At 39.1% G+C, this 25,644-nt stretch overlaps 1 protein-coding gene across 4 annotated transcripts in view; it reads right to left on the minus strand.

The window, feature by feature from the left end:
* The window catches only part of opcml (opioid binding protein/cell adhesion molecule-like), a 1,046,295-nt gene that overhangs the window by 590,081 nt on the left and 430,570 nt on the right, over window positions 1–25,644 (minus strand). For all 4 annotated transcript variants that reach the window (XM_043676827.2, XM_043676829.2, XM_043676828.2 and 1 more), the window contains exon 2: window positions 2,175–2,407. In XM_043676827.2, the coding sequence (XP_043532762.1) occupies window positions 2,175–2,407 (233 nt within the window). The remainder of the gene's footprint in view (window positions 1–2,174; window positions 2,408–25,644) is intronic.

The raw sequence follows: 25,644 nt of genomic DNA on the forward strand, positions 1-25,644 counted from the left end.
CATCCTAATTCCCCAATGTAGGATCTGATGCTCTGATTATCTTGTTTAAACAGCCTGTCTCCAGGAATTCTAACAAAGTTTGTTGTATCTTTGGAACACCCCATGGGAACATCATTTGAACAAGATTTGTGTATGTCAAAAAGGTCACATCGGCAGACAAATATGCTTTTCCATTCAAGGTAAATCTTACAGCATACAGTTCCAAATTCCTGAATAAAGCCTCTCCTGAGTTAACAAGTGGTACTGCAGCTAAAATGTCTGGATTGCAGTTGAAGTTCCTTTGCTTACAATGACCACAGTGGGGCTTCTGTGCAAACATTACAGATCAGAATGTGACAGTCCAGCACATTGAAGATCCACTGCTATTGGATCCAGGACTAATAACTACAATGGATCATTGGTTCTTTCTGAACTGTCTTTCAATTCGCTAAACTATCTGCCAGAGTAGACTCACAAAATTGGAATCAAGACACAAATATATTAAGTTGAGGAAACAACAGAGAAGCAAAGTAAATACTTCTGGATGGAAGCCAAATGCTTCGGGCTAAATAACTGTGCTGAAAATTTGTTCAATTATGTAAATTTACACTTTATTCCCTTAATTAATATGATGCTCCCAGAACAAACACCCTAAATATCACAATCTGTGGCACAAGTAGAACCTTTTATCTCTATTACCAGCTGTGCTCCTCCACCAAGTTATTATAATATGGCTAAATTGTCAGCTATCAATTTCAATGTTGAATTTATTAGATCTTATTGACATATCCCTCCCTCTGCTACAATTTTCTGCAGTCTTCACAAATTCTTCAACTCACTGCAATCTACTGAGATATGGAACATAGAATTTTTTCCATCTGCTAAAATTTGCATCAAAATAAAATATCAGAAAAAAATGTGAAGAATAAAAAGAAAAGAAAAGCACTAGGAAGGTCATGCTTTTATATCCAAGCTGTCTGGATCTAAACATGTCCCAATTTGATTCCAACGAATGAACTTAAGTCACTGTTCTAAGTCAGAAAATAAGGACGACAATGCTCATAAAAGAAACTGGTTAAACTATCTGCCAGAGTAGATATCTGCCAGCTCTCTACATTTCGATGTCTCAATGCAAATTCATGTCATCCCAATGCATGCACCTCTAAGGTACTGTGAAACGTATACCATAGCAGTTCTCAAGCCCTATCCTGGAAAAAAAAGTATCGTGACTAGTCTAGGAGAAATAAGAAAAACTTCTACAGAGTGTATTATGGTGTTAAAACATATTCTTCCTTTTTCTCTCCTGAAAGGTTACATATCCAAAGGATTAGAGAACCCTTCAGATCTTTTCTAGGTGACCAGTCTTCATGCCCAAACCAAGACAGTGTCAGACAGCTAGCTGTACAACGATGACAGGATGAAAGCCAAACTTGACCCCGACCTTACATAACGTGATATATGCAGTTCCCAAAGGATCAACGATAAACAGTCAGGACAGAAGTCTCAATTTAGTTTTCCCATTTCTAGCCATAGATTTATGTGATTATCTGCAATATACTAGCCACTGCCACGGTTGACGTATGCATCATGTTCTCTTGCAACGTTGCAGCATATGAAGTATCAACTTTGAATATTTCTGCATCATCTTACAATGTCTTAGAATGATGTGGGTTTCCAAGACAGAGCAGTACATATTATCTTGTTCCAAGGTAATAAACTGCTCATAACAAAATAAAAAGACATCATGATATGTATATCTATACCAGGAAACCTTAAAATTCTCATTCACTTCTGGTACATTCCAAATCTGCAAGGTTACTTCACTTCTTAGTAAAAAAACTTTTTCAAACTGCATTATTCTGAAATAAAAAATCCAAATTGCACATGGTAATAGTCATGTAAGTAATTAGCATTAAAAATTGTTTGAAATTAAATGCTCAGGGCAGAAAAAAATGATTTGCAAGGAAATAATAGCTTTATTACACATTAAAATTAGTTCACAATTCAAGCTAATGGTTATGTGAATCCTTTTTGAAAAGGAATAATGCCAAATTACTGAACCAAATTTAGAAGTCTTTTTAATTTTTTTGAATAAGATAATTACTATTACCTTTTCTTAAAATTTTAATTCAGCACCATTTTTTCTTCCTACTCAGTTGGACAAACTGTAAGGAATAAGCATAATCTGACCTTACCTTGTACAATTATGTGTACCCTTGATGTCCTGGGATGATTATGAGTTTGAACTGAGCAAGTGTATGGGCCTTCATCATACACGTCTACACCCACTATCTGAATGCTGTATTCTGTTTTGCTGTTAGTCACGATAACCACCCGAGGGTCGAGTGACCACTTATCCTTCCCAGCGTAGAGTATGCTTGAGCGATTCAACCATGCCACACGTGTCACTCCACTGTCAATAGAGCACCTGAAATTAGATCAAAAAAGAAAAACAAACATCAGAATATTGAAGACATATGAGCAATTAAAATAAAACATCATTTACGATGTCTTGTCATTTCCTTAATAATCACTGTGTCAACTTGTGCAACTTTATCTTGGAGCAATATATTGTTGTATTTAGGTTCTGAGGATCCTTAAGTAATGGTGAAATGCATCCACACAAAGGATAAATCACTTTCAGCCAGTGGAGATCTACTGATGTTGAGCAATGTTTTTGAATAATGGTCAGAAAGTATATGATCAATAAGTGCTAGATTTATTCCAGTCAGGCAGAATCTGTGGAAAGAACAAATTGTGCATTTGGAAACAGGGGTTAGTTAAATATTTGAAATATCTCAGCCTGAGATATTTGGAAGCATAATGAAAGGAATGAAAGACACAGAGAACATGCACAATGCCGAGGTAGCAGAGGAAGAAGCAGGTGAAAATAAAAGCAGTAATGTGAAAAATGTGGAGTGTACAATTTTATGATCCAGTTAGTTGTACACATAGGATTCACATGCAGAACTATGTGGGACAGACAGCCCAGAAATGGCACCACTGTCCAACCAGTTAATGCTGTTTTCCCCCGTTCATCCAGCGGATGTGGGTTTCACTGGCTAGGACTGCAATATTGCCATTGATAATTGTCTTTGAGGAGGTGGTGGTGAGCTGTCTGCTTGAACTGCTTCAGTCCATTTGGTCTAAGTGCACCCACAGTGCTGATAGGGAGGAAGTTGCAGTTACGGAATGACAACACAGTTCAAGTACTGATTTCAAGTCAGTAAATGGTTTGGAGGACAGCTGGCAGATGGTGGTACTCTCATGTACCTGCTGCCTTTGTCCTTCTAGATGGTCATGGCCATTCATTTGGAAGGTGCTGTCTCAGGATCCTTAGTTAAATTTCACGGTGCATCTTGTACATGGTAACACTGCTGCTAGTGTATGCAGGTGGTGGAGTGAGTTAATATCATTCGGTGTACCCTGTCGATGGTGGACAGACTTTGGAGAGTTATTCATAGAGGAGTTACTCACTGCAAGATTCTTAGCCTCTGGCCTGCTCCTTGCAATTTCTGGTCAATAGTACCCAAAGGAAGTTGACAGTATGGGATTCAGCAGTGATAATGCAATTAACTGTCAAGGGACAATGGTTAGATTATGTCTTGTTGGAGATAGTCATTGCCTGGCACTTGTGTGACACAAATCTTATTTGCCACACAAAGGATAAATCACTTTCAGCCAGTGAAAGTCAGCTTGTCAGCTCAAACTTGGATATTCCTAGGTTGGTTTGCATTTTCTGATGGATTGTTTTGTTATCGGAGGAGTCAGAAATGATGCTGAACTTAGTGCAAATAGCAGCGAACATTCTGACGATAACCTATTGATGGAAGGAAAATTAATCGACAAAATAACTGTAGATGATGCCTGAAGTCATATCCTGGAGCTGAGATGATGACAGTCAATAACTGCAATGATCTTACTCCATGCCATGTATAATTCCTACCAGCAGAGGGTGCTCCCTCAAATTTGATTGACTCCAATTTTGCTTGGCCTCCTTGATACAACACTTGGTTAATTGTGACCTTGATGTCAAGGGCTGTCACTCTCTCCTCACCTCTGAAATTTAGTTCTTTTGTTGATGTTTGACTGTAATGAGGTCAAGACCTGAGTTGGCCTGGGGGATCCCAAACTAGGGTCAAACAACAAATCACTACTGAGCAAATGCTGCTTGAAAGCACAACATAAAACCCCTTCTATTAGTTTATTGATGATTGAGAGTAGGTGAGATTGTGTTTGTTTTCTTTTTGTCCACCAGGACATAACTGGTCATTTTTCTACATTACTGGCAGCTGGTAGTACTTTAGCTGTAAAGGAACAGAATGTCTAGATGTGTGGAAGGTTCTGTAGCATAAGTCTTCAGTATATTGCTGATGCTAATGTTCCACTTGGCGATTCTCCCAGCATTCCTCAATGAAATCTAATAACATGGCGATCTATTCCTGTTTCAGCAGTTTTGGGTCCCTAATCTAAGGAAGGATGTGTTGCATTGGAGGGTATCCAGAAGAGGTTTACAAGAAGGATCCAGCGAATGAAGGACTTGTTAGAAGAGGAACAGTTGAGGACTCTGGGGTTGTATTCAATGGAGTTCAGATAGATGAGGAGGAAGCTGATTAAAACTTACTGATTACTGAGAGGCCTGGACAGAGTGGACACAGAGAAGATGTTTCACTAATAGGAGAGAGTAGGACCCGACAGCACAGCCTTATAGAGAAGAGATGACCCTTTAGAACTGAGATGAGGAGGAATTCTTCAGCTACAGGGTGGTAATCAGTGGAATTCATTGCTGCAGAATGTGGTGGAGGCCAAGTTTTTGAGTGCATTTGAGTCAGAGATAGATTCTCGATTAGTAAGGGGATCAAGGGTTATGGGGAGAAGACATATTCAGAAAAATATCAGCTCTGATCGAATGATGGAGCGGGCTGAATGACTTAATTCTGCTCCTAAATCTTATGGTCTGATGGAGTCAAATGTTTCTCGAGCTTCCCCTTCAATATAAGTATGATGTAATGTGTCAACAACTGAGTCCATTATTATTAAAAAACATGCTCACGATGAAACATGTCTGACTTTAGTTCAAATTCTTGGAGGAATTGTAAAGCTCACTTTAAAGACACAGCATTATGTTTGTTCATATCAATTCACATGAATCTGAGTGAATAATTAAACTCACTGGTGTAGACACGGATTTTGTACAGTCATGTAAAATGGGTGACAGAGAATAAGCTATCCGTATTACACTTCCCTGATTGATATTTCCATTGGGCTCAATGGGTGACCGGATGTTGTTTATGAAAGATGGTCATATATTGATACATTACAGCCTGTTTGACCACCACCTCTGAAAACAATGAAAAAGGAGGCACACTGCCTTTAGTGGGTAATGCTATGATGCCTGAAAGCCCAGTTTTGGTGCTGGACATTCTTTGTTCCAGCTCGGAAAACAGGATTTAAAAACATGCCTCTCGTCTTCACCCTCTGCACATTCCTTATGCCCTATCCATAACAACCAAATCCATCCATCTGTCCACCGAAAGGATTTAAATACCTTGCTAGGTTGATAGTTAAATTAAAAGTACCAACTTTTTTGCATGTATTCAAGTCTACTGTTAATAATCCTAAAAGTAATCTGAACTTCCCAAAGTTTTCCTGAACATCTCGAAAAGGGATATAACCACTTCAAAGAACTCCAGCAGGTTTTTTCCTTCCCTTTTAAAATGTAAAGCCCACAAATCATGTTTTGACCATCCCATGTCCATTTCACAAATAAGCAAACTGCAACCCACCCTCATTCCCCTAGCACACAGCCCCACCACCACATCCTCAATGAAAATTGCGGTTGTTAGCTTCAGAAGCAAGACATCCAGAATTGGATCTCCAACACCATCATGACTAATGCAGAGACCTTCTCAACCTTTGCGAACTTTCAGGCCAATGGGACCAACGTAGAAGAACTATCATTGCCTTGGACATAAAACACAATGTAGATTTTCTGCATGACAGTCCAAATTAGTTTTTTTGGATTAAGATAGAAACTTTGAGACCTTATACTTTTGAAAGCATAAGGACCCATGAAAAAATATAAAAGCGGTTGGCATTAATAGTCACATATAGGTCCCAAGGAATGGCAGAGTACACTGCAAACTTCAGCAAATGTTCATTTGTCTTTTCCTAACAGAAGATGTCTCAGTCTATGTTCTTCACAATCCACATGATGAAGCCTTCAAAATGAGTTTCCCCTGTTTTAATTGCCTGCAATTGCTAGTTCATGTTAGACCACCAGATATATTAAAAAAACTTGATTACTAAACTGCATTAAGAAGATACCTACTGTTTTCACAATGAAATGAGGACCAAGTGATCCACATCCTTAATCAACAAAAATCAATTGCACATTTTTTTTGCAACAAAAACATGTTTCAGTGGGAAAAAAAAGCTCCTATTAATTTAATCTTCTATTCATCCATTAAACCTTGTCCCTAAAGAAATGCAGGATTTCAGCCACTATAGCTTTTGCTGAATATTTACCTAATTCAAAGCCACCAAGGAATTCATTTCCCATAACCAACCATCCACAAATATAATTCCATTCTCAATTATATCTTTAAAGCCATCAGGCATTGCCGCAATATAATCTGCTGCTTTAAACTGTTTTCTATGTTCCTCACTAAAAACACCTGCTCGATTGGCCATGACTATTCCTTGCTTACGTCATTGAGCTATTTCTAACCTAATCCCCATATGATTAGAATGCCTTGTTCTCTTGGCAACTTTTTTAACAAAAATAATTTAGTTCAATATATGACTGCGCCAGAATCATACAGTGCTAAATGGAGGCCATTCAGTTCCTCACAACTGTACCAGCTTTTTGAATGATCTATCCAATTTTTAACCACAGTTCTGTTCTTTCCAATGAGACTGCAAATTTCTCCTCTTCAAAACACATCCAACGTGAACGTATTTTTTGCTTCTTTTTTTGTCAGTTGCATGATTAACTATTTCATGATCATTTTAGTCCATAAATGCAGGAGGATATAATCTTCTGCCCCATAAAATATTTGAAGGAAAGTTTACCCTCTTGCCCCGGTCAGGTTAAGAGTGGTTAGAATGACATAAAGTTTCACATTATTGCCTATTGATTTTTTTTATTACAAACTGCTCTAATTTTATCATTCCTTTTAATTATATCTCTGGATCAGAACTGTGCTCAGTCTTGTTTAGCAAAGAGTTGTGGTAACATTGCCTGTTTTGCAGCTACTGTAGAAAATCAGCAACACAGACTGGTCCAAGATTTGCTGGTTAGGTTTATACCCAAGGATTTGTTACAAAGTTGCAATCTCTCACGAGCTGTGAATCAGCACAAGTTGCTTAACGACTTTCCCCATCCTAACGTTAATCTCTTAAACAGACACCAACTAAATGTCATCCCCCACTTTTAAGATTTGGTTTGTTATGGACCAGGCTAGACCCCCCTCAAAGCATTTCAAGAAAGTAGCCCAGACCTGAACTATGCGAGTTGTTTTAAGTAGATGTAGAGTGGATATTCCAGGAGGGATGCAGCTGTCCCAACTACTCTGGTTCAAACAAAACAGAATTTATTTGCAATATTACCAAATGAAACATAAACAAAAGAGAACAGAATATGGACTAACTTAACTGGTCCAGAAACCCAACAGATTATCCCAACTTAATAATGTTGCTCCAACTAATTTCAACAATCCCCATAAACACACGTCTGACAGGAGAGAGAGAGAGATGCAGCATGGAACATCTTCTTCCATGAAGCTGTTTCTTTGACCAGCAGCCTCAAAAAACTGATGAGCAAATTTGAACCCAAACCAAACCAGACCAGAGAAAAGCTGAGCTGGGAGAATTGGCCACTCTCCTTTAATTGTACAAGTGTTTTTTAAAAAAACTTGGAAGTCTTTTGCCTGAAGCAGTATCTGTTAGCAAATTGACCCTAAAACCCTCCAAACTAGACACCCCAGAATGACTGCTCTGAAAAAAAATCTAAAGACGACATAACATTGTCAAAGGAGCAATATCATCACAGGCTGCATTAGCTTTCCGAAAAGGATATAGTCCAACAGGTTTATTTGGGAGTGCAAGCTTTTGGAGCAAATTTGCATTTGCAGATTTGTATTTACAGATACATTCTATTTTGTTCAAAAAGCACACAATCTGTAGGCAGTCAGTCCATGGGACATTTCATTAATTCCTACTTTGGAAATAGAGCCAGTCTGACTGAAAGTTGGAATACAGGCAGGCTGTAAGGTGCACTGGCTGAGCTGAGATGTAAACCCTTTTTTTTTTGTAAAACCTTAAGTTATCTTGGGAATGTGACTTGAAAGAAGTTCTGGGATTTACATATTAATGAATAGAAACCTGCAACCCATTTGAAGAGATTAAAGATTAACAGCAATCTAGGTTTATTTAATAAATTGCAACAGTTGTATGACACTTTGATCTTTTACTATACATTCTGTGTGCTATGATGCTGCCCCAGTGGCTACCTGATGAAAGAGCAACACTTCAAAAGCTTGTACTTCAGAATAAACAGTTGGACTATAACCTGGAGTTGTCCACCTCAGTACAATACTAGCACCTCTATATCATTCCGATAAGAAAACATGGCAGCTACGTTTGGCACAGTGACATCCCAAGAACAGTAGTGTGATAATGATCAGACTGCCTATTTCTAAATGTTGTCTGAGGGATAACGACTGGCCAGGAGAGCTTAAAGAGCTTAACAGCTCTTCTTTGGAACAGTAGTACAGGATTTTAATTTTAACTTTCACCTGAGAAAGCATGTGACAAATTGGTTCCATGTTTTATTGAAAGCTTGAGCCTCCAAATAAGGCAGCAGTCCCTTTGTATAGTAGTCCTCGATCAACCTGGAGTTGTACTCTAATCCCCGAAGTGGATTGCACCCACAAGACCAAGTGGTACACTGAGCCAGTTTATATAGTTGACTGTGCTGCAGTGCACATGTCCACAGTCAACAGGTAGTGCAGTTATGCCCCAACTGTTGCAATGATGCCTGCAGCAAAAACAAAATGCACAGTGGAGCTGAAACTATCAGTCGCTCCCACAGAAAACTGCTCCCTCGAGTTCACCTTCCCTTCCTAAGTATGCTACCATGATGCTGGTGTGCTGAGCTATAAATAAACCAAACTTTTTTTTTTAACAAAATAATAAATGCATGGCATCCTCCTGCTGTTTAAACAAAACACACAGCCTCTCGTGAATATTTTATTCTTCCTCACCCAATTATAATTAAACTGATTAGGTTCTGGATCATAGAATCATTCTAATAAACCAACTTGAGTTTTCAACTTTGGTTCTAGAAACTGGCATTTTGTACCAAGTTATCATCAGTTATCTTCTAAAGTCACTACCATCTTGTTGCTGATTCAATTCTGTGTATGTTTGATGGCACAAACCTCTGTTTTCTACTAATGCATTCATCAAACAATTCCAGAATATTTTGCATTATTTGGCAAATGCAGACAACAGGATGTAGTAATTTGTTGCCTCATTATCGATATTTAGGACACTCAAATAATTTGTTTATATTTAGTACCAACAACATCCAATAAATACCCATATAAAAGAGCTATCTGTTAACTAAAACCATTCTCACTTCACCAACCAGACTTGGATTTATCATAGCCAAAACCTTTACTAGTAGGAGCATGGAACTAGAGACACAGTTTGGGAGAATTTTCTTGGTGCCTGAAGAATAATAGAAATTAACTAAAAACATTATCTTCTTGAATCTTAACTTATGAGCAAATTAGTACATGGGGACACCTTTGTGATGCTAGGTCAAAATCCTGGAATTCTCTCCCTAAGGGCAATATAGATTAACCTACAGCAGGTGGCCTGCAGCAGTTCAAGAAGGCAGCTCACCACCACCTTCTCAAAGACAATAATTTTTTGGCCAGCCAGCAATGTCCACATTGCATGAATGGATATAAAAAAAAATTCTTGGTCAGAATATTTTCTGCTTGCAACTATACTTGATTCGTCAAGAATCCTATGTTTGAGCATTTAAGAATTTTGTGTTTACTGTTTTGTCTTCAACTTCAACAGCACAGGTTTCCCACTTTGAGATTATGCCCCAGACAATACATTGGAGGATCCATTCAGTCAGTCTGGCTACCATTGGTTTTAGTGAGTGGTAGGAACCGCTGCAACTATCCATTCTGGCCACTCTGCACACATGTGCACATTCTAAAGTACTAAGACAGCCCTGTGACTGTGTGGCATCTCAGGTCTCCACAGTCTAGATTCTTTACTGGAGGGGTGGCAGCACATTCCACATTAGGTGTGCATGTTATTTAATATACTCCTTGGAGAGCAAAACTTAAACTCAAATCTGCTTTCGAAACAGATACATAATAGATACAGATAAGAATGATCATTTAAGCTCATTCATCCAGAACATCCTCACAATTTGTGTATCACAGTATCCGAAATTTGTTATTAACGATTCAACATTTGAGCTGAAGACCCCAAATCCTTTTTGTTAATTACAATTAATGTTTATTGTGGACCACTTTGTATCAATCTAATTCAACAGTTTGCAACTATGATACATGTTTTGCACTTGAAAGGTAACTTTATAATGCCCTGTAAAAGATAATTACTCTATGCTCACTTATTAAAAAGTTACACAGTTGCCACTTCATTCCCCTGATTAAGATGTATGTACAAGTGGTGCCAAGCGGACTCTGTGCTCCTACTTAAAACCAGTCCCTGGATGCCATCCTCAATTAAGTAATGACACAGATGTCACTGGAGAAGAGAGACTTTACACAGGAACTGTTGATTTGAGATATTGCTTGCCTAAAATTCTTGGCAGCAAAATAAGAAATTAAAGCAACACAAGGCAAAGAAAATATAATGCAAGTGAGAAATATTCACCATAAATAATGGAAAAGGAAGGAAGGAAGGAAAGGGAACAGCTTTATAACTGTAGTTTGATTTTTTTTTCCTTTTTTTGATAATTAAAATGCAACTTTAATTCTTATTTCCATTCCACACATGTAGTCAAGAACATATATCGGTCTCTTTTAATACAAAGAAGAACCATTGTAACATAATTAGCTTAACAGTAGGAGCCACTAAATACCAGGTGCTATAACCAGCTTGATTTACATAGAATCTACAGCACCAAGATAGCACATTCTCTGTTCCTTTCGTGCCTGCTGTCTATCTCTGAAGACGATGGTGATGTTAAGGCATATTTTTGAGCCTGAGCAGCCAGATCTTTTCTGTGGACACAAACTAGGAAATGCCTTGTGTTGACAGTGGACAGTTAATGTTGAGATTGAAAAGATACATTTCATTCTCCAGTATCAAAATTTTCCAGAGTGGGATTTCAACTCTCAACCTCTGGGATGCCCGTTCAATATAATGAGTACTCAGCTACAATCATATCCTCGCAGAGATTAGATTACCTACAGTGTGGAAGCAAGACCTTCAGCCCAACAAGTCCCCACCAACCCTCTGAAGAGTAACCCACCCAGACCCATTTCCCTCTGACTAATGCACCTAACACTATGGGCAATTTAGAATGGCCAATTCACCTGATCTGCACATCTTTGGCCTGTGGGTGTAAACCAGAGCAGCCGGAAGAAACCCACACAGACACGGGGAGAATGTGCAAACTCCACACAGACCGTCACCCAAGGCTGGAATTGAACCTGGTTCCCTGGTGCTGTGAGGCATCAGTGCTAACTGCTGAGCTACCATGTCACCCTGAGATGAAATTAGAAATTTTAGGTGATACTGGCTTGCATGAAACCATCATGAGTCAATTCAGTTTTGCATATATAAAATCCTGTGAGTTCATGCAGTACACTAGAGGTATTTCTCAGTTAAGCAATTAAATTGGGACATAGAAATGTGACTGTGGGGTAGCCTTTTGCATTAATGACTAGGTCACTTCATATCATGGCTACACAATTCGGTTTCCCTTGGTATTATAAATTTAATGTCATTGCAGTTTTGCATTGGGCTATTATTATCCATTCAGATTTAAGGTCATCAAACTGGAATATTAACTCCTGCTTCTCTCTCCACAAATGTTGTCTATTCTGTTGAATATTTCCAGCATTTTTATCTTTTATTTCAAATTTCTCTTACATCTGTATTGCAATCAAATTAAAGTCATTTTCTGCAGTAACACTTTCTTATGATGACATGGACGACACGACAAGATTACATTTACACATACATTATCATTTGATAGAGGTTATTTCTATCAAATATGTAGTACAAACAAATCTAATCAGGTAAGGTCTGCTCAAACCACACAAAATTGCTAAAGTTCATCATCATCTCTTTTGTTCAGAACAATTATTTCTGTTTCCTTAAAATCAATGAGTTATGCAGTACCATTGCCATAACGAAACTGCAAAATGTTCTTGTAAATCTCAAGTGCCACATGGTGTCTCATGCAGCAAGAGTTTGTTTATTGCTCATTAAAGAGGAGCAGGTACAGAACACAAAGTAGTGACCCTGATGGGGTCGGCTGTCCTTGTAAGAAAGTAGAATGCTTTTAGCATAAAGCTGTAAATTTGTCACACATTTGCTATTGTACATTGGCCTGCAGCTGGTCTCAGCAGCAGCACAGCCCCATGATAAAGTGTTTGGCTTCTCATTTTTAATAACCTCTCTAAAAATATGTGGCTTTAAATTGACATTAGCCTGTTGTAGGAAGGCTGGCTGTTAACAGGCAGAAAAAGGCCTTGAACATTTCACATCGAAGATGTAATTTTTTCTTTTCTCTTTTGGCTTTTAACTTTGTACATTTCCATAAGACAACTTGGCAACTAAATTAAGAAGTACTGTCCTACTCTCTTCCTCTGCCCTATCCACTAGCTATGACCCATTTACATTACATAGACAGGAAATCCCTGAGAATGATGTTCAAACTAATTCTTTAAGCAACTCAAAATTCTTGAAGCCTGTCTCTTTGATGAAGCATGTGGTTCCCTTACGAACATCTCCTTATGCAGCTCCCTGTAAAACTTGCTTGATGATGCCTTTCCAAAGAAAAACCACATTGAATTTGAAACATTAACTCTGTTTCTCTCTCCACAGATGTTGCTAGGCGTACTGAGTTTCTCCAACACTTCCTATATTGAACCTGGCACTTAGTTAGTTTAGTGAGAGGAGATATCTTCTCAAAACTGAGTCTGCAAGCCTTTTAATAATTTTAAACATTTAATTGTGATTATTATTCTAATTTTCAGTGAATACAGGTCAATTCTATTCAATTTATCCTTGTATGCTAGGGACCAACATTACATCTTTTTTTTTATTTCCCACTCCAAGAACCTTCTTAGGAAAGGAGATCAAAACCAGAAACAGTATGTGATGTCATTTCTTGCACTGCCTGAAACATAGAATCTGAGTACACCCTGATATATGAACATACGCCACAAAGACTAAGTTCTTGTTGAGACAATGTGTTTACATTTATTAAGAATACTCATACATTGTCTCAGTCCTATGCTTGCAGCTGTTACTATGCATTAATATACACAACAAACTGTGAAGACGCAGCACTGAATCCATTGCAGAGGTAGTAAGTGAAGGTGAACTCAATATTTTTATACAGGACTATAATATGTTGTTATATAATGTAACTGTCTTAAATGTATACTGCCAATCTGGGCTGGAATTAGTTTTATTCATTCATGGATGTAGATGTCAATGGTTGCAATAATAGTTTTTGCACATCCCGAGTTTCCGCCAAGATGGTGGTGGTGAACTGCCTTCTTGAACTGTTGCAGCCCAGCCACTACAGCTACAAACCTTCAGGAGGGAGTTCCAGGGTCTTAACCCAGTGACACCAAAGTAACAGAGAAAAAGCTCCAAGTTATGATGATGTATGACTTGGTGGAAGGTTAAAGATGATCTTGCAGTTGGTGGAGTTCCCATGCATCTGCTGCCTTGCCCTTCTAAATGTAATCTTGAAGATTTTGAGAAATGCAGCTGTGATCATTGCCTTTGACAGCTTGTTCTCTTGTGGGATTGTCCTTGGGAAGGAATTTGTTGATTGAACATCTTGCAATCAAATGGTCTTTGTAGTTTGTGGGGACAGCCAACTTGTGGTTTGTCTTTGTGGAAGCACCAGGTACTTGTAACTATTAATTCCCAGCAGTCCATTTCATATTTTATACAGAACAAGGTCAATTTATTTTTCTCCCTCCTTTTCTGTGGTGATTTCCATTCCAAATTTATGAATAGGTCTGACACGGGTAAATTTTCCACATTAATTGGTGCATTGCACATATGCTTGAATCACTTCAAACTTATTCTATCTCTTGGCAAATAAGAATCCAAGCCACAACTTCTACACTCAAGGATCACATGAACAGCTGGTTGGTAAGCTATACCTTCAATATTGTTGTAGCAATAATAAAGTTTCCTATTCAGCAACCTAAGAATGCTGAAACAGAAAGAGATCTGGAAAAACACAGTAGGTCTGGCAGCATCTGTAAGAAAAAAAAGTTAACACTTTGTGTTCAGTGAACCTTTGAGCCAAATTTATTATCCGCTCTTGTTGTAGATTTCCACCATCCACAGTTGATGTTCATTGGGAATGCTGGTTGTTTTGAATGCTTTCAACTGATTGTGGAATCATCATTGAAAATTGCTTCTAAGATGAAGTGTCAGGTATGCTTATGTGTCTACCTGCTGAAGAATCTGATTCCAAAACTTAACGGCACCTCTTGTAATGCAGTGGACATATAAACCCCTCCCCCAAACCCCCGACTCCTACTTACCTCTGAGCTCCCTCCCACCTTGCCCACATTCCTGATGAAGGGCTTATGCCCAAAACGTAGATTCTCCCGCTACTCGGATGCTGCATGACCTGCTGTGCTTTTCCAGCGCCTCACTTTTCGACACTGGACACATAATTGCTTGGCATTAAAAGCCATTTCCCATTGGCCCTGGTAGTTTTGAAATGATAGAAAATCATACTGTAGTGAATTGATGTGATTTCAAGATTTTCTTGATGAATGAACCATGGTAATCTGCTAATAATTCCACACAATTCTTTTTTAACTTATTGAGAAGTTGTTTATGTATTCCAAGAAGAGTAAAAGGACCTGATTCACTTCCTTGACACAGTCATAGAGACATTTGCAGCAGAGAATGGTCCCCCGATACCAAGCTTTGTCTTCTGCAGGAAAGGAAGTGCTGTGCCCAATTTAATAATAGTCACCTGATTCCATAGTAGTGGAGTCTGGAAAAGTGTTTTTCAGAAGGAGATTTGTCAAAGACTTTTGAATAATCTGGTATTGTCAGGGGAGTAGTTTCACCCATTTCAAAACTTGAAGCTAGATCACTTGTACTCTGATAAATCTATGTTTCAGTACATCATTCTGAGCAAAAACCATTCTGTCTATCTACAAGAGTATTAACAGCCTCAAAGGCCGCATAACATAGGAATGAATTATATATTTAAGCTGGTGAGGGATACCAGACTGCAGTTTCATCTTCTGATCCAAGTCATGTCTCCTCTGAACTTCCCAAATGCATAACATCCCTAGTTTCCCCAAACCAAAATGAGTTGTTAATTATCTTGAACACTAGAAACAAGATAATGAACTTCCGTGTTTACCCTACCTGCAGGAAACCAGCATAGTAAACAAATTTCCATGTACATTTGATGGTCTCTCTGCGCTTTGATAAATTGCATTAGGTCACTGTTCTGAAAGGATTGTCTGACCCTGTCATTCATTAAACCCCTAAGAAAAATAAACAATCCAATATGTCATTATTTTCAAACATGACTTGTAAAACCTACAGGTGTATATACAGATGAGAGATCTTTCATACAATAATGACCTAACTTTTAAGTCCATGTATTAAGAAAACAGCCGTTTCTGAATTTTTAAGCTTCTTTAGCCACAATACATGAAAAGAAAATGCAAATAATGTGTTTAAAATGTGATTCATCTTTCAAAAGCTTAGTTCATCTCAAAGACAGAAACCTAAAACATTCCATAAAGTGTGGGCAAGGTTGAAAAAGTGCATAACACAATTAGTGAACCACCACAGTCAGGTCTGTGGTGAGATTTAAGGTTCATCGTAGTGAAGTTGAAAGCCCAATTTTAATGTAATGATGACTGACCAGATTTTACAAGGCTCAGAAAAACCAGCAGGTAAATGAAACCTACAATATTTTATAGCACTGTTCACAGCCAAAGGGAGAAGGAATGTTTTCCAAAACCCCTCCCTGAATATGCTGCTGAATTTGACTGATCATTCTCTCAGAATCTGTAATCTTATGTATTATAGTTTTGCCAATGTCCCAACTCACAAACCCTACACTCTGTTGTAGTGATTGTAATAAGGTCATCCAGCTGGATCTCAGAATGCAACTTCCCTGATTGGGGCTGTTAATCTGGCTGACAGATAAAAAAAGGTAAGTGACACTCTGGTGCTTGGCTCTGTGTGAGGCGGTATTATAGTCAAGGACTGCTTATGTGTAAATAAAGGATGGCTTGGTGATGGGATACCAGCCTCTGTGGAATTATTTCACCATGATATTTACAGATTGCCAGGGACTGTCCACTGTCCATAACAGCAGTCTTTGACTTGTTCATTTGATTTTACTGACATTGATTGATGGAAGAACATGGACCAGGACACTGAGTAAGCTCCTAGCTCAAGTTAGAAAGAAAATTATCATCTTGCATATTAACCTGAACTGACAGCCAAGCCTTGGTTTAACATTTCATCCAAAAGGTGACAATGTATGCCTCACTCAGCATGTAACCATGGTATGATTTAGATTGCATACCAAAATCTCAGTAAGGAGCTTCAGTGCAAAACTTCCTAGAGGCAATTTTACATTTCATTCCCATTATCTGAATAATTGATAGCCCAATCTTACCCAAGGATGTCACACTTTCCATGTTCACGATGTTACTTGGTTTAGGTATAGTGTTAGCACTCTTTCTTCCTGCATATTAAGCCAATGACACTTCATTCAGTAGTCTAGATGTAAACTAATAAAACTCATTGAACTAAGTAACGACAAATATTTTATTGTACTGAGACATAGAATGTAAATAACTTGAATCATGAGCAGAGTTGGTTTTGCTATCAATTGCAGCAAGACACAGTGAAGATTTAATTTATTGGTCATTCCAAAACCCCTGTTCTTCAAAAGACAGGGAGAACCAGGGGACTTACTTCTGACTACTCTTGAAACAGCTCTGCCACAAGAAAATAGCAGGCAGTACTGGACTTGGTTTTGATTCATCTTCAGTACTCACCATTTATATAATTCGTTCTTGATACCAAACATAGGTTTCCAGTTATTGTGGTTGTTATGGACCTGGCCAGACCCCCCTCAAAATATTTTAAGAAGGTAGCCTAGATCCTAACATTTTCTTATTTTAAAGGCAGATGTGAAGTGGATATTCCAGTTAGTCAAACCACTCAGTTTTAAGCAAAACAGAACTTACTTAAGCACAACAGTTGAAACATGAAGAAAAGAAAATGGAATTTAGAATAACTTAATATTGTAAAACTTAACTGACCCAACATATCAATTAACTAAAGAGCTGTTCCAATTCCTGGAACATTCTACAAACACGCCACTTGGCAAAAGGTAAATTCAAACACAGGTTCTTACAGGCAGGAGAGATTTCAGAGAGAACAGTCAGTCAAAAATCATCTGCTGAAGCTTGGAACCTTTTTTCTGGACTGCAACAGCATCTCTCTGTTAAACTAAACCAAACCACAAAAAAAACCTGGACTGGGAGATCTGGCCATTCCATGCCATTGTTAAAGTAGACATTTTGGCATCTCTGCCTTTACGGCTCTCTTGAAAAAAAAATCCCAAGGAAAAAGATAACCTTTTTAAACAGACAGCATTGTCACATAGTCAACATATCCAGAGACATGCATAGTTTTTATGCAGTTAGAATTACAGGGAAATAAAACCACATTATTGTGTATTCCCGCAATTGGCAGGTTGTCGAGCTGATCTTTTTTAACCTTAGCTCTTGCTATTACTTATTAAGAAATGTTTAAGTTATTTCTAAGCCATTGTTCATAGAACACTGTTAATGTTGATTGTTTGTGACATGACAAGTATTATTCTGTGATACCCTTCGAAAGGAAATAATTCCTGCAAAACAACAGAAAGAGAATCAGAGAATGACAGAATTGGTACGGCACAGAAAGAGACTCCATTCAACCCATTGTGCCTGCATTGGTTCATTAAATGTGTCTCATTTCTCTGCGCGTAGTTTCCTGCATTTTGCCTACAACCTTACGCATCATTTTTTTAATAATCGTCCAATGCCCTTTGAAATGCCTCAATTGAATGTGCCTCCACCACACTTCCAGTCAGTGCATTCCAAGCCCTAACTTCTCACTGAGCGAAAAGATTTTTCCTCACTTCACCTTTGCTTCCTTTGCAAAGCACTTTAAATTTATGCTTCCTTGCTCTTGTACCACTTTCATCCTGTTTTATTGTTTCACTTCCTATCTCACTTCTCTAAGTAGCCATGACAAAATACAAATTATACATCCCGTAATTTCCTGTGCTCTGGCACATTAAACCTTAAAGCATCTAGGGAAACAAAAAAAATAACTATTTTGTTCTTCCTATCTATAGTGCAAAGCTATAAATAAGTAGAAATCAAAAAAAACCTGAGATTAAATAAAATGCTAAACCTACTTATTTATGTGAACACAACAGGATATCTTAAAACATTAATTTATCAATAATTGAGAAGATTGAGACAAGGTTGGGATCACTGTCAAACAGACCAGGATTGCAATGGGAAGAAGGCACAACACATCAAGATCACTATAAGGCAAACCAGGGGTGTGCGCAGTTAGTCAGGATCATGGTGAGACAGCCAGAAAGGAGTGTTGGGAATACTAGGATCACTGTGCAGCAGGGTCACTGCGAGGCACACTGGGATCCAGTACAGCAGGATCACTGCAAAGCAGACTGGGATCCAGTGCAATAGATCACAGTGAAGCAGACTGGGGATCCAATGTAGCAGGATCACTGCAAAGCAGACTGGGATCCAGTACAGTAGATCAATGTGAGGCACACTGGAATCCAGTGCATTAGATCACTGCGAAGCAGACTGGGGTCCAGTGCAGCCGGATCATTGTGAAGCAGACTGGGATCAGTTCAGCAGGATCACTGCAAAGCACACTGGGATCCGGTGCAGCAGGATCACTGTGAATCAGACTGGGATCAGTTCAGCAGGATCACTGCAAAGCACACTGGGATCCGGTGCAGCAGGATCACTGTGAATCAGACTGGGATCCAGTGCAGTAGATCACTGCAAAGCACACTGGGATCCAGTGCAACAGGATCACTGTGAATCAGACTGGGATCCAGTGCAGTAGATCACTGTGAATCAGACTGGGATCCAGTGCAGCAGGATCACTGTGAATCAGACTAGGATCCAGTGCAGTAGATCACTGCGAAGCACACTAGGATCCAGTTCTGCAGGATCACTGTGAATCAGACTGGGATCCAGTGCAGTAGATCACTATGAAGCACACTGGGATCCAGTACAGCAGGATCACTGCAAAGGACACTGGGATCCAGTGCAGCAGGATCACTGTGAATCAGACTGGGATCCAGTGCAGTAGATCACTGTGAAGCAGACTGGGATCCAGTGCTGTAGATCACTGCAAAGCACACTGGGATCCAGTGCAGTAGATCACTGTGAATCAGACTGGGATCCAGTGCAGCAGGATAATTGCAAAGCAGACTGGGGATCCAGTGCAGTAGATCACTGTGAAGCAGACTGAAATCCAGTGCAGCAGGATCACTGCAAAGCAGACTGGGGATCCAGTGCAGTAGATCACTGTGAAGCAGACTGGGATCCAGTGCAGCAGGATCACTGCAAAGCAGTTGGGGGATCCAGTGCAGTAGACATCTGCAAAGCAGACTGGGGATCCAGTGCAGTAGATCAATGTGAAACAGACTGGGATCCAGTGCAGCAGGATCACTGCGAAGTACACTGGGATCCAGTGCAGCAGGATTACTGTGAATCAGCCTGGGATCCAGTGCAGTTGATCACTACGAAGCAGACTGGGATCCAGTGCAGTAGATCACTGTGAAGTACACTGGGATCCAGTGCAGCAGGATCACTGTGAAGCAGACTGGGATCTAGTGCAGTTGATCACTACGAAGCAGACTGGGATCCAGTGCAGCAGGATAACTGCGAAGCACACTGGGATCCAATGCAGCAGGATCACTGTGAATCAGACTAGGATCCAGTGCAGTAGATCACTGCGAAGCACACTGGGATCCAGTGCAGCAGGATCACTGAAAGCAGACAGGGATCCACTGCAGCAGGATCACTGCGAAGCACACTGGGATCCAGTGCAGTAGATCACTGAGAAGCACACTGGGATCCAGTGCAGCAGGATCACTGCAGAATCATTGTGAAGTGTGGGTAAGAGAGAAAAAAATGACACCATAAGAAGGCCACCAGTTGGTTGACTCATGAGTAGTCTGGCTTTGTTGCACTGTCTCCAAAGTGTAAGTTAGTCTGAGAAAGTAAACTGAAAATGGCTTTCTTGGTCTAGTATCAATTAAAACCCTTTATGCCCACTTAAAAGGCATTACCCATTACCACTGGTAATGGTCCAGCAGTGGGCAGGAGACTTGCCAAGTGGGAAGCATGACAAGCAAGCCTCTTTGGGGTTGGTTATAGGCTGCTGGACGAGTGTCCCTCATTCAAAGGCCTAAGGGTTCCCGATTACATCGCCAACTGTGAGCCGCCACTTGCTGCTGAACTCCTTCCATGTCCATAACCCATAACCCCACCCCTCATCTCTGACCCAGTATCCTACAATATCCTTAGTCGAAAAATGTTGTGCTGGAAAAGCATAACCGGTCTGACAGCATCCGAGGAGTAGTGGAATCAACGTTTCAGGTATAAGCCCTTCATCAAGAATGAGTAAATTACAGAAAATGGCAGCCACTGCCATCTTAGGGGCACCGTGTTCAACAGAGCTGCCAGCTCTAATGGCTGATGGTTGTTTGTCTTGATGACAGGAGCAAGGCAAGTCGCTGTTCAACTCAATGCCAAAGTGGAACTTGATTTGGTGGGCTTTCTCTGAAAGAATGGCTCTTACAAGTTTTTCAGCTCGAAGTCAAGACTTCAGTTCCTGCCAGAATATTCTAATCATTACCCGGAACAATGTGCAGAGCTACGGGGAAAGAGGGGGAATGTGGCACAAGATGAATTGCTCCATTCGAGAAATAGCACAGACATGACAGACTGAAAACCTTTCTTCTGTTCTGTGACCATTCTATGATATGAACGAGGTACTGAAAATTCCTTTCATAGATGAAAAATTGTCCCAGGAAGGAATCAGTATCTCCAAAAAAGTAAAGAATTGGATGGGGGTGAGGAGAGTGGGGAATTGGTTGTGGTGTTCAAAGAAAAGAGGAAATGTATTAATCTTGTTTGGTTTGCTGAGAACAAGTACAATTCACACTTTCATAACTTGGTAAATTACTAAATTCTGTTAAAATGCAAAGGTAAAATGAGAACATGATATGATTGCTCTCTGTCTTTTTAGCAAATAAAACAATATCGCTGACCTTTCAATCTGGACTGCAATTTATATTATATGGCTATAGCTGGCTTTATTTAACATTCTCACTGCCCAATTGTTGCATAGTACTATTGTATTGTGTTATCTAAACAGGCCACATCTTCAGACCCCACACAAACAGCTGTGTATGGATGTGCACTGGTATTTCAGTGTACAACAATGGCAGTAAAACATATTCCAACAGTTAAAACTCAGCTTTGTATGTTTGTGCAAATGATATAAAATTTCACCTGAGATTTCAGGTTTGTGATTTATGTATACTTAATGCCATTTATTTTTGCAGTTGGATTTTTGAGGTTTGAATTAGTAACTCACGGGCTTTTCTGTAGTCTGAAGAGGTTCAATGATTAACTTTCATGTATCTTTTTTGCCATGGTGAATTATTTTAATACTGTTTGAGAGAGGTAGCATTGGATTCTAGTTTGCAATCAATAATTTTCTGATATTTAAGTGGTTTGAATCACCCCCAAATCCCTGATTCTAGACACTGGACTTATTTAGGGAATGAGAAATGAAGAAGGAAGTAGACAAATGTTTCAGGGCAAAATAATTGCTGTGTTTATTTACAATATAGAAGGTCAGTATAATACTGGAAATAAATGTAAATGCAATGAACAGGAAATTAACACACTCAGTTATATATAGGACAGAAATACTATTGAATACACAATTATCTAGATTAAACACTATTAGAATCTAATGACAACAGTTTTGGTCACTGAAATGTTAATCAGGCTTCCTACACTTGGGATCCCAATGCACTGTCATCACCCACTTTCCTTGCCCTTTGAACTCTTGGAAGTTTAAGCTCACAAATGTGGATCTATCGGGTGAGCACCTGGTTTTGTTTATTTTCTGCTGATTTTAGGGGTCTGGTTTTCACCTCATGATGTTTCCAAAGCTTTGTGAGGTCTGTTGGGTCTGTGGTTTTCGGAGATTGTCAGTTCTTTAGTCTGCTGGTGGTGGCCAGTTGTCGTTGGTTCCCTGGTTTGGAACAGGCCTGAGTTAGTACATCTTGGAATTGCTGTTGGGACCCCCCTTCTGGAGATAGCTCTTGGAAGTAGTCATTGGAGTTAGCTGTTGGAATTATTCTTCTTCCAGAGATAGCTCTTGGAATCCTCCTTTGGGGATAGTTCTTGGGGGTCACTCTCGGGGATAGTTGTTTGCAACACTCTCAGGAATAGCTCTTGGAACATTTCTGAAGATAGCTCTTTGCATCACTCCTGGATATAGTTGCTTGGAATGCTTTCAGAGATAGCTGCCTCAGGTAAGATCCAGGCCTGCGATTATCCTAATTTGGGCCCTTTATCTTCCGTTGTGTTTCTGGGGTTCCTTTTGAAGTTAATTGGCTCCCTGATAGTTAAGAAAATGGTTTTTTGGATCTCACTTGAAGTTGAATGTCCGATATCTCTGTGAATGTATTTCGATTGAAGTTGCATGTTTGGTATCTCTGCAGGCCCTGAACTGTCTGTGTTGGGTAGCCTGAGGGGTAAATGTTAGCTTCGATCGAGAGTGTTAGATTTGGCTGATTGTTCTGTCAGAGTGGAGGTGTAAATTGGAATTCCAGGCTGAACAACAGTCCCAGACTGAAATCATTCTGGTGCTGTTGTGTGTTTGTTGCAGCCTGAGCTTAGCATTTTGTCCAGTATTTAAGATGATGGGAATTTTTACGTAATTGTACAATAACTTACAAGAAGTACAGGATTCGGGGATGCCAGTGTTGGACTGGGGTGTACAGAGTTAAAAATCACACAACACCAGGTTATAGTCCAACAGGTTTAATTGGAAGCACACTAGCTTTCGGAGCGACGCTCCTTCATCAGGTGATAGTGGAAGGCTCGATCGTAACACAGAATTTATAGCAAAAATTTGCAGTGTGATGTAACTGAAATTATACATTGAAGAACAGACAATCAATTCTTCAATGTATAATTTCAGTTACGTCACACTGCAAATTTTTGCTATAAATTCTGTGTTACGATCGAGTCCTCCACAATCACCTGATGAAGGAGCGTCGCTCCGAAAGCTAGTGTGCTTCCAATTAAACCTGTTGGACTATAACCTGGTGTTATGTGATTTTTAAAGAAGTACAGGGTTTTTGTTTACATTGGAATGTTCACAAATGAATAAAGTACAAAGTGTAGCACTTTAGGTTTTTTGATTAAATAATCCTGGAATTATATTTTAAATTTGGGGGAAACCTGCAGAGCTCGAGGAGAATGTTTTGGGTTTTAGTTTCACTTTGAAACAGTTCTGCAAAACTCTTGGCTGTAGATGGGATCTGCGAGGCAATTGCTCTGGAGAAAGGGTAAAGCTAGTTTCAATTTGTTCAAAACAAATCTGTGCAAGGAGTTTAGTAATAATTCCAAACCAGAAGTGCTTGTTTAAAACACTGAAAGGGTTATTTGAAGTTGAGAAACTTTAAGCTCAGATGTATTGAGGTTAAAGAAAAGACCATTCGGTTCCCAGACTAGTAGTCGATTTCACAGTTAATTAAGCATTTCAATACAGAATTTGATTCTCTCAAGTTTGAGAACCGTAAAGGTATACTTTTGGAATCTGTAAATGAATATTTTTGGATCTATACAGATGTTTGGGAATAAAAGGATGGTATCTAACTGAAAACAAAAAATGCTGGAAATCACAGCAGGTCAGGCAGCTCCACAGAGATACAGCAAGCTGACATTTCGAGTCTAGATGACTTTTCATCGGAGCTGACGTATCTAACTGCATTTTAGAGATCATTAAGTTTGTGTCATATGTAAATAGTTTGGTTTATTCAATCTTATCTTTATTTCTTGTCCCTGATAAGCATCTATTTTATTGTTATTTCCAAGTCTGTAATATTGAGTGCTTATGGATCAGAGAGTGACCACCTCATTAAAGCGTAACAAAATATCATCTATCAAGTCAGATTTCAGTCTGGTATTTCTTGTTCAGCAACATCGTCAACTGCGATCATAACACATAGAATAACTGATAGTGCAGAAGCAGCTTGCTCATTGTGATGATCAGCATGCCTTCTTCAGCCAGTATCACCAAGAAAAGAAATATTCAAATAAATCCTTCCAACCAGCTTATTGAACCACTCGTTCTTGAAACTCAAACACATAAGGAATTGCATGTTCAGGACCTGTTGGGGAGATTGTGGCATAATGATACTGTTACTGTACAAGTAATCCAGTGCTTAACCAATGGGGACATCATGTGAAACCCCACAATGATAGTTGGTAGAGCTTAAATTCAATTAATACATATCTAATTAAAAGTTGGTCTCATGGTGACATGAAATTATCAATTGTCAGAACAATATCAGATTCATTCATCTCCTTCAGAGATGGAAATTTGCAACTGTTATGTGTTTTAACCTACATGTGGTTCCAACTTGGTTGTAATGTCATTGACTTTTAACTTCTACCTGAAATGGTTAAGCAAGCCACTCAATTGAAGAGCAATTAGGGAAAGACCACCTTGTCAGTGATGCTCACATCACATGAAAGACTTAAATAATCAAAAGCTATAGTCCTGAAACCATCAGAAATATATTACATTGTGACTACTTAACTGAGTTGCCTTCAGTGTAACTAAGCACCATGTATAGCACATATTATTCAAACTAAAAACTTGAAATTTCCAGAGGTATGTACACCTTGGGAAGAACTTTCTTTCAAAGTAATGTCCACTTACTTCAATCCCATGCTGTGCAGGGAGATGGGCGGGTCATGGTAAAAAGGAAGGTGGATGGGGTCAAACCTCTACTTATTATATGATCTCAGCTGACGGTATGATTGGTCAAGTCAGAACAAGGACTGAAAACTTGCGTTAAAAAGTTTTTTTATTTTGTACAGGTTGATAGCAGTGATTAATCACTCAGACATACTCATATGAGTATTTTTGCAACAGAACCAAAGTTTATTACACAAATTATTATTCTTTTTAAAAGCTGAATATCAAAGACAGTCAGCAAGGTCTAAAAGAGACAGCAAAAAATAGTTTCAATCCATTTCCTGATAATATGTT

The sequence above is a fragment of the Chiloscyllium plagiosum genome, unplaced genomic scaffold (genome assembly GCF_037043375.1).
Source record: "Chiloscyllium plagiosum isolate Xiang-an unplaced genomic scaffold, Cpla_swu_hap1 HiC_scaffold_29, whole genome shotgun sequence".
NCBI lineage: Eukaryota > Metazoa > Chordata > Chondrichthyes > Orectolobiformes > Hemiscylliidae > Chiloscyllium > Chiloscyllium plagiosum.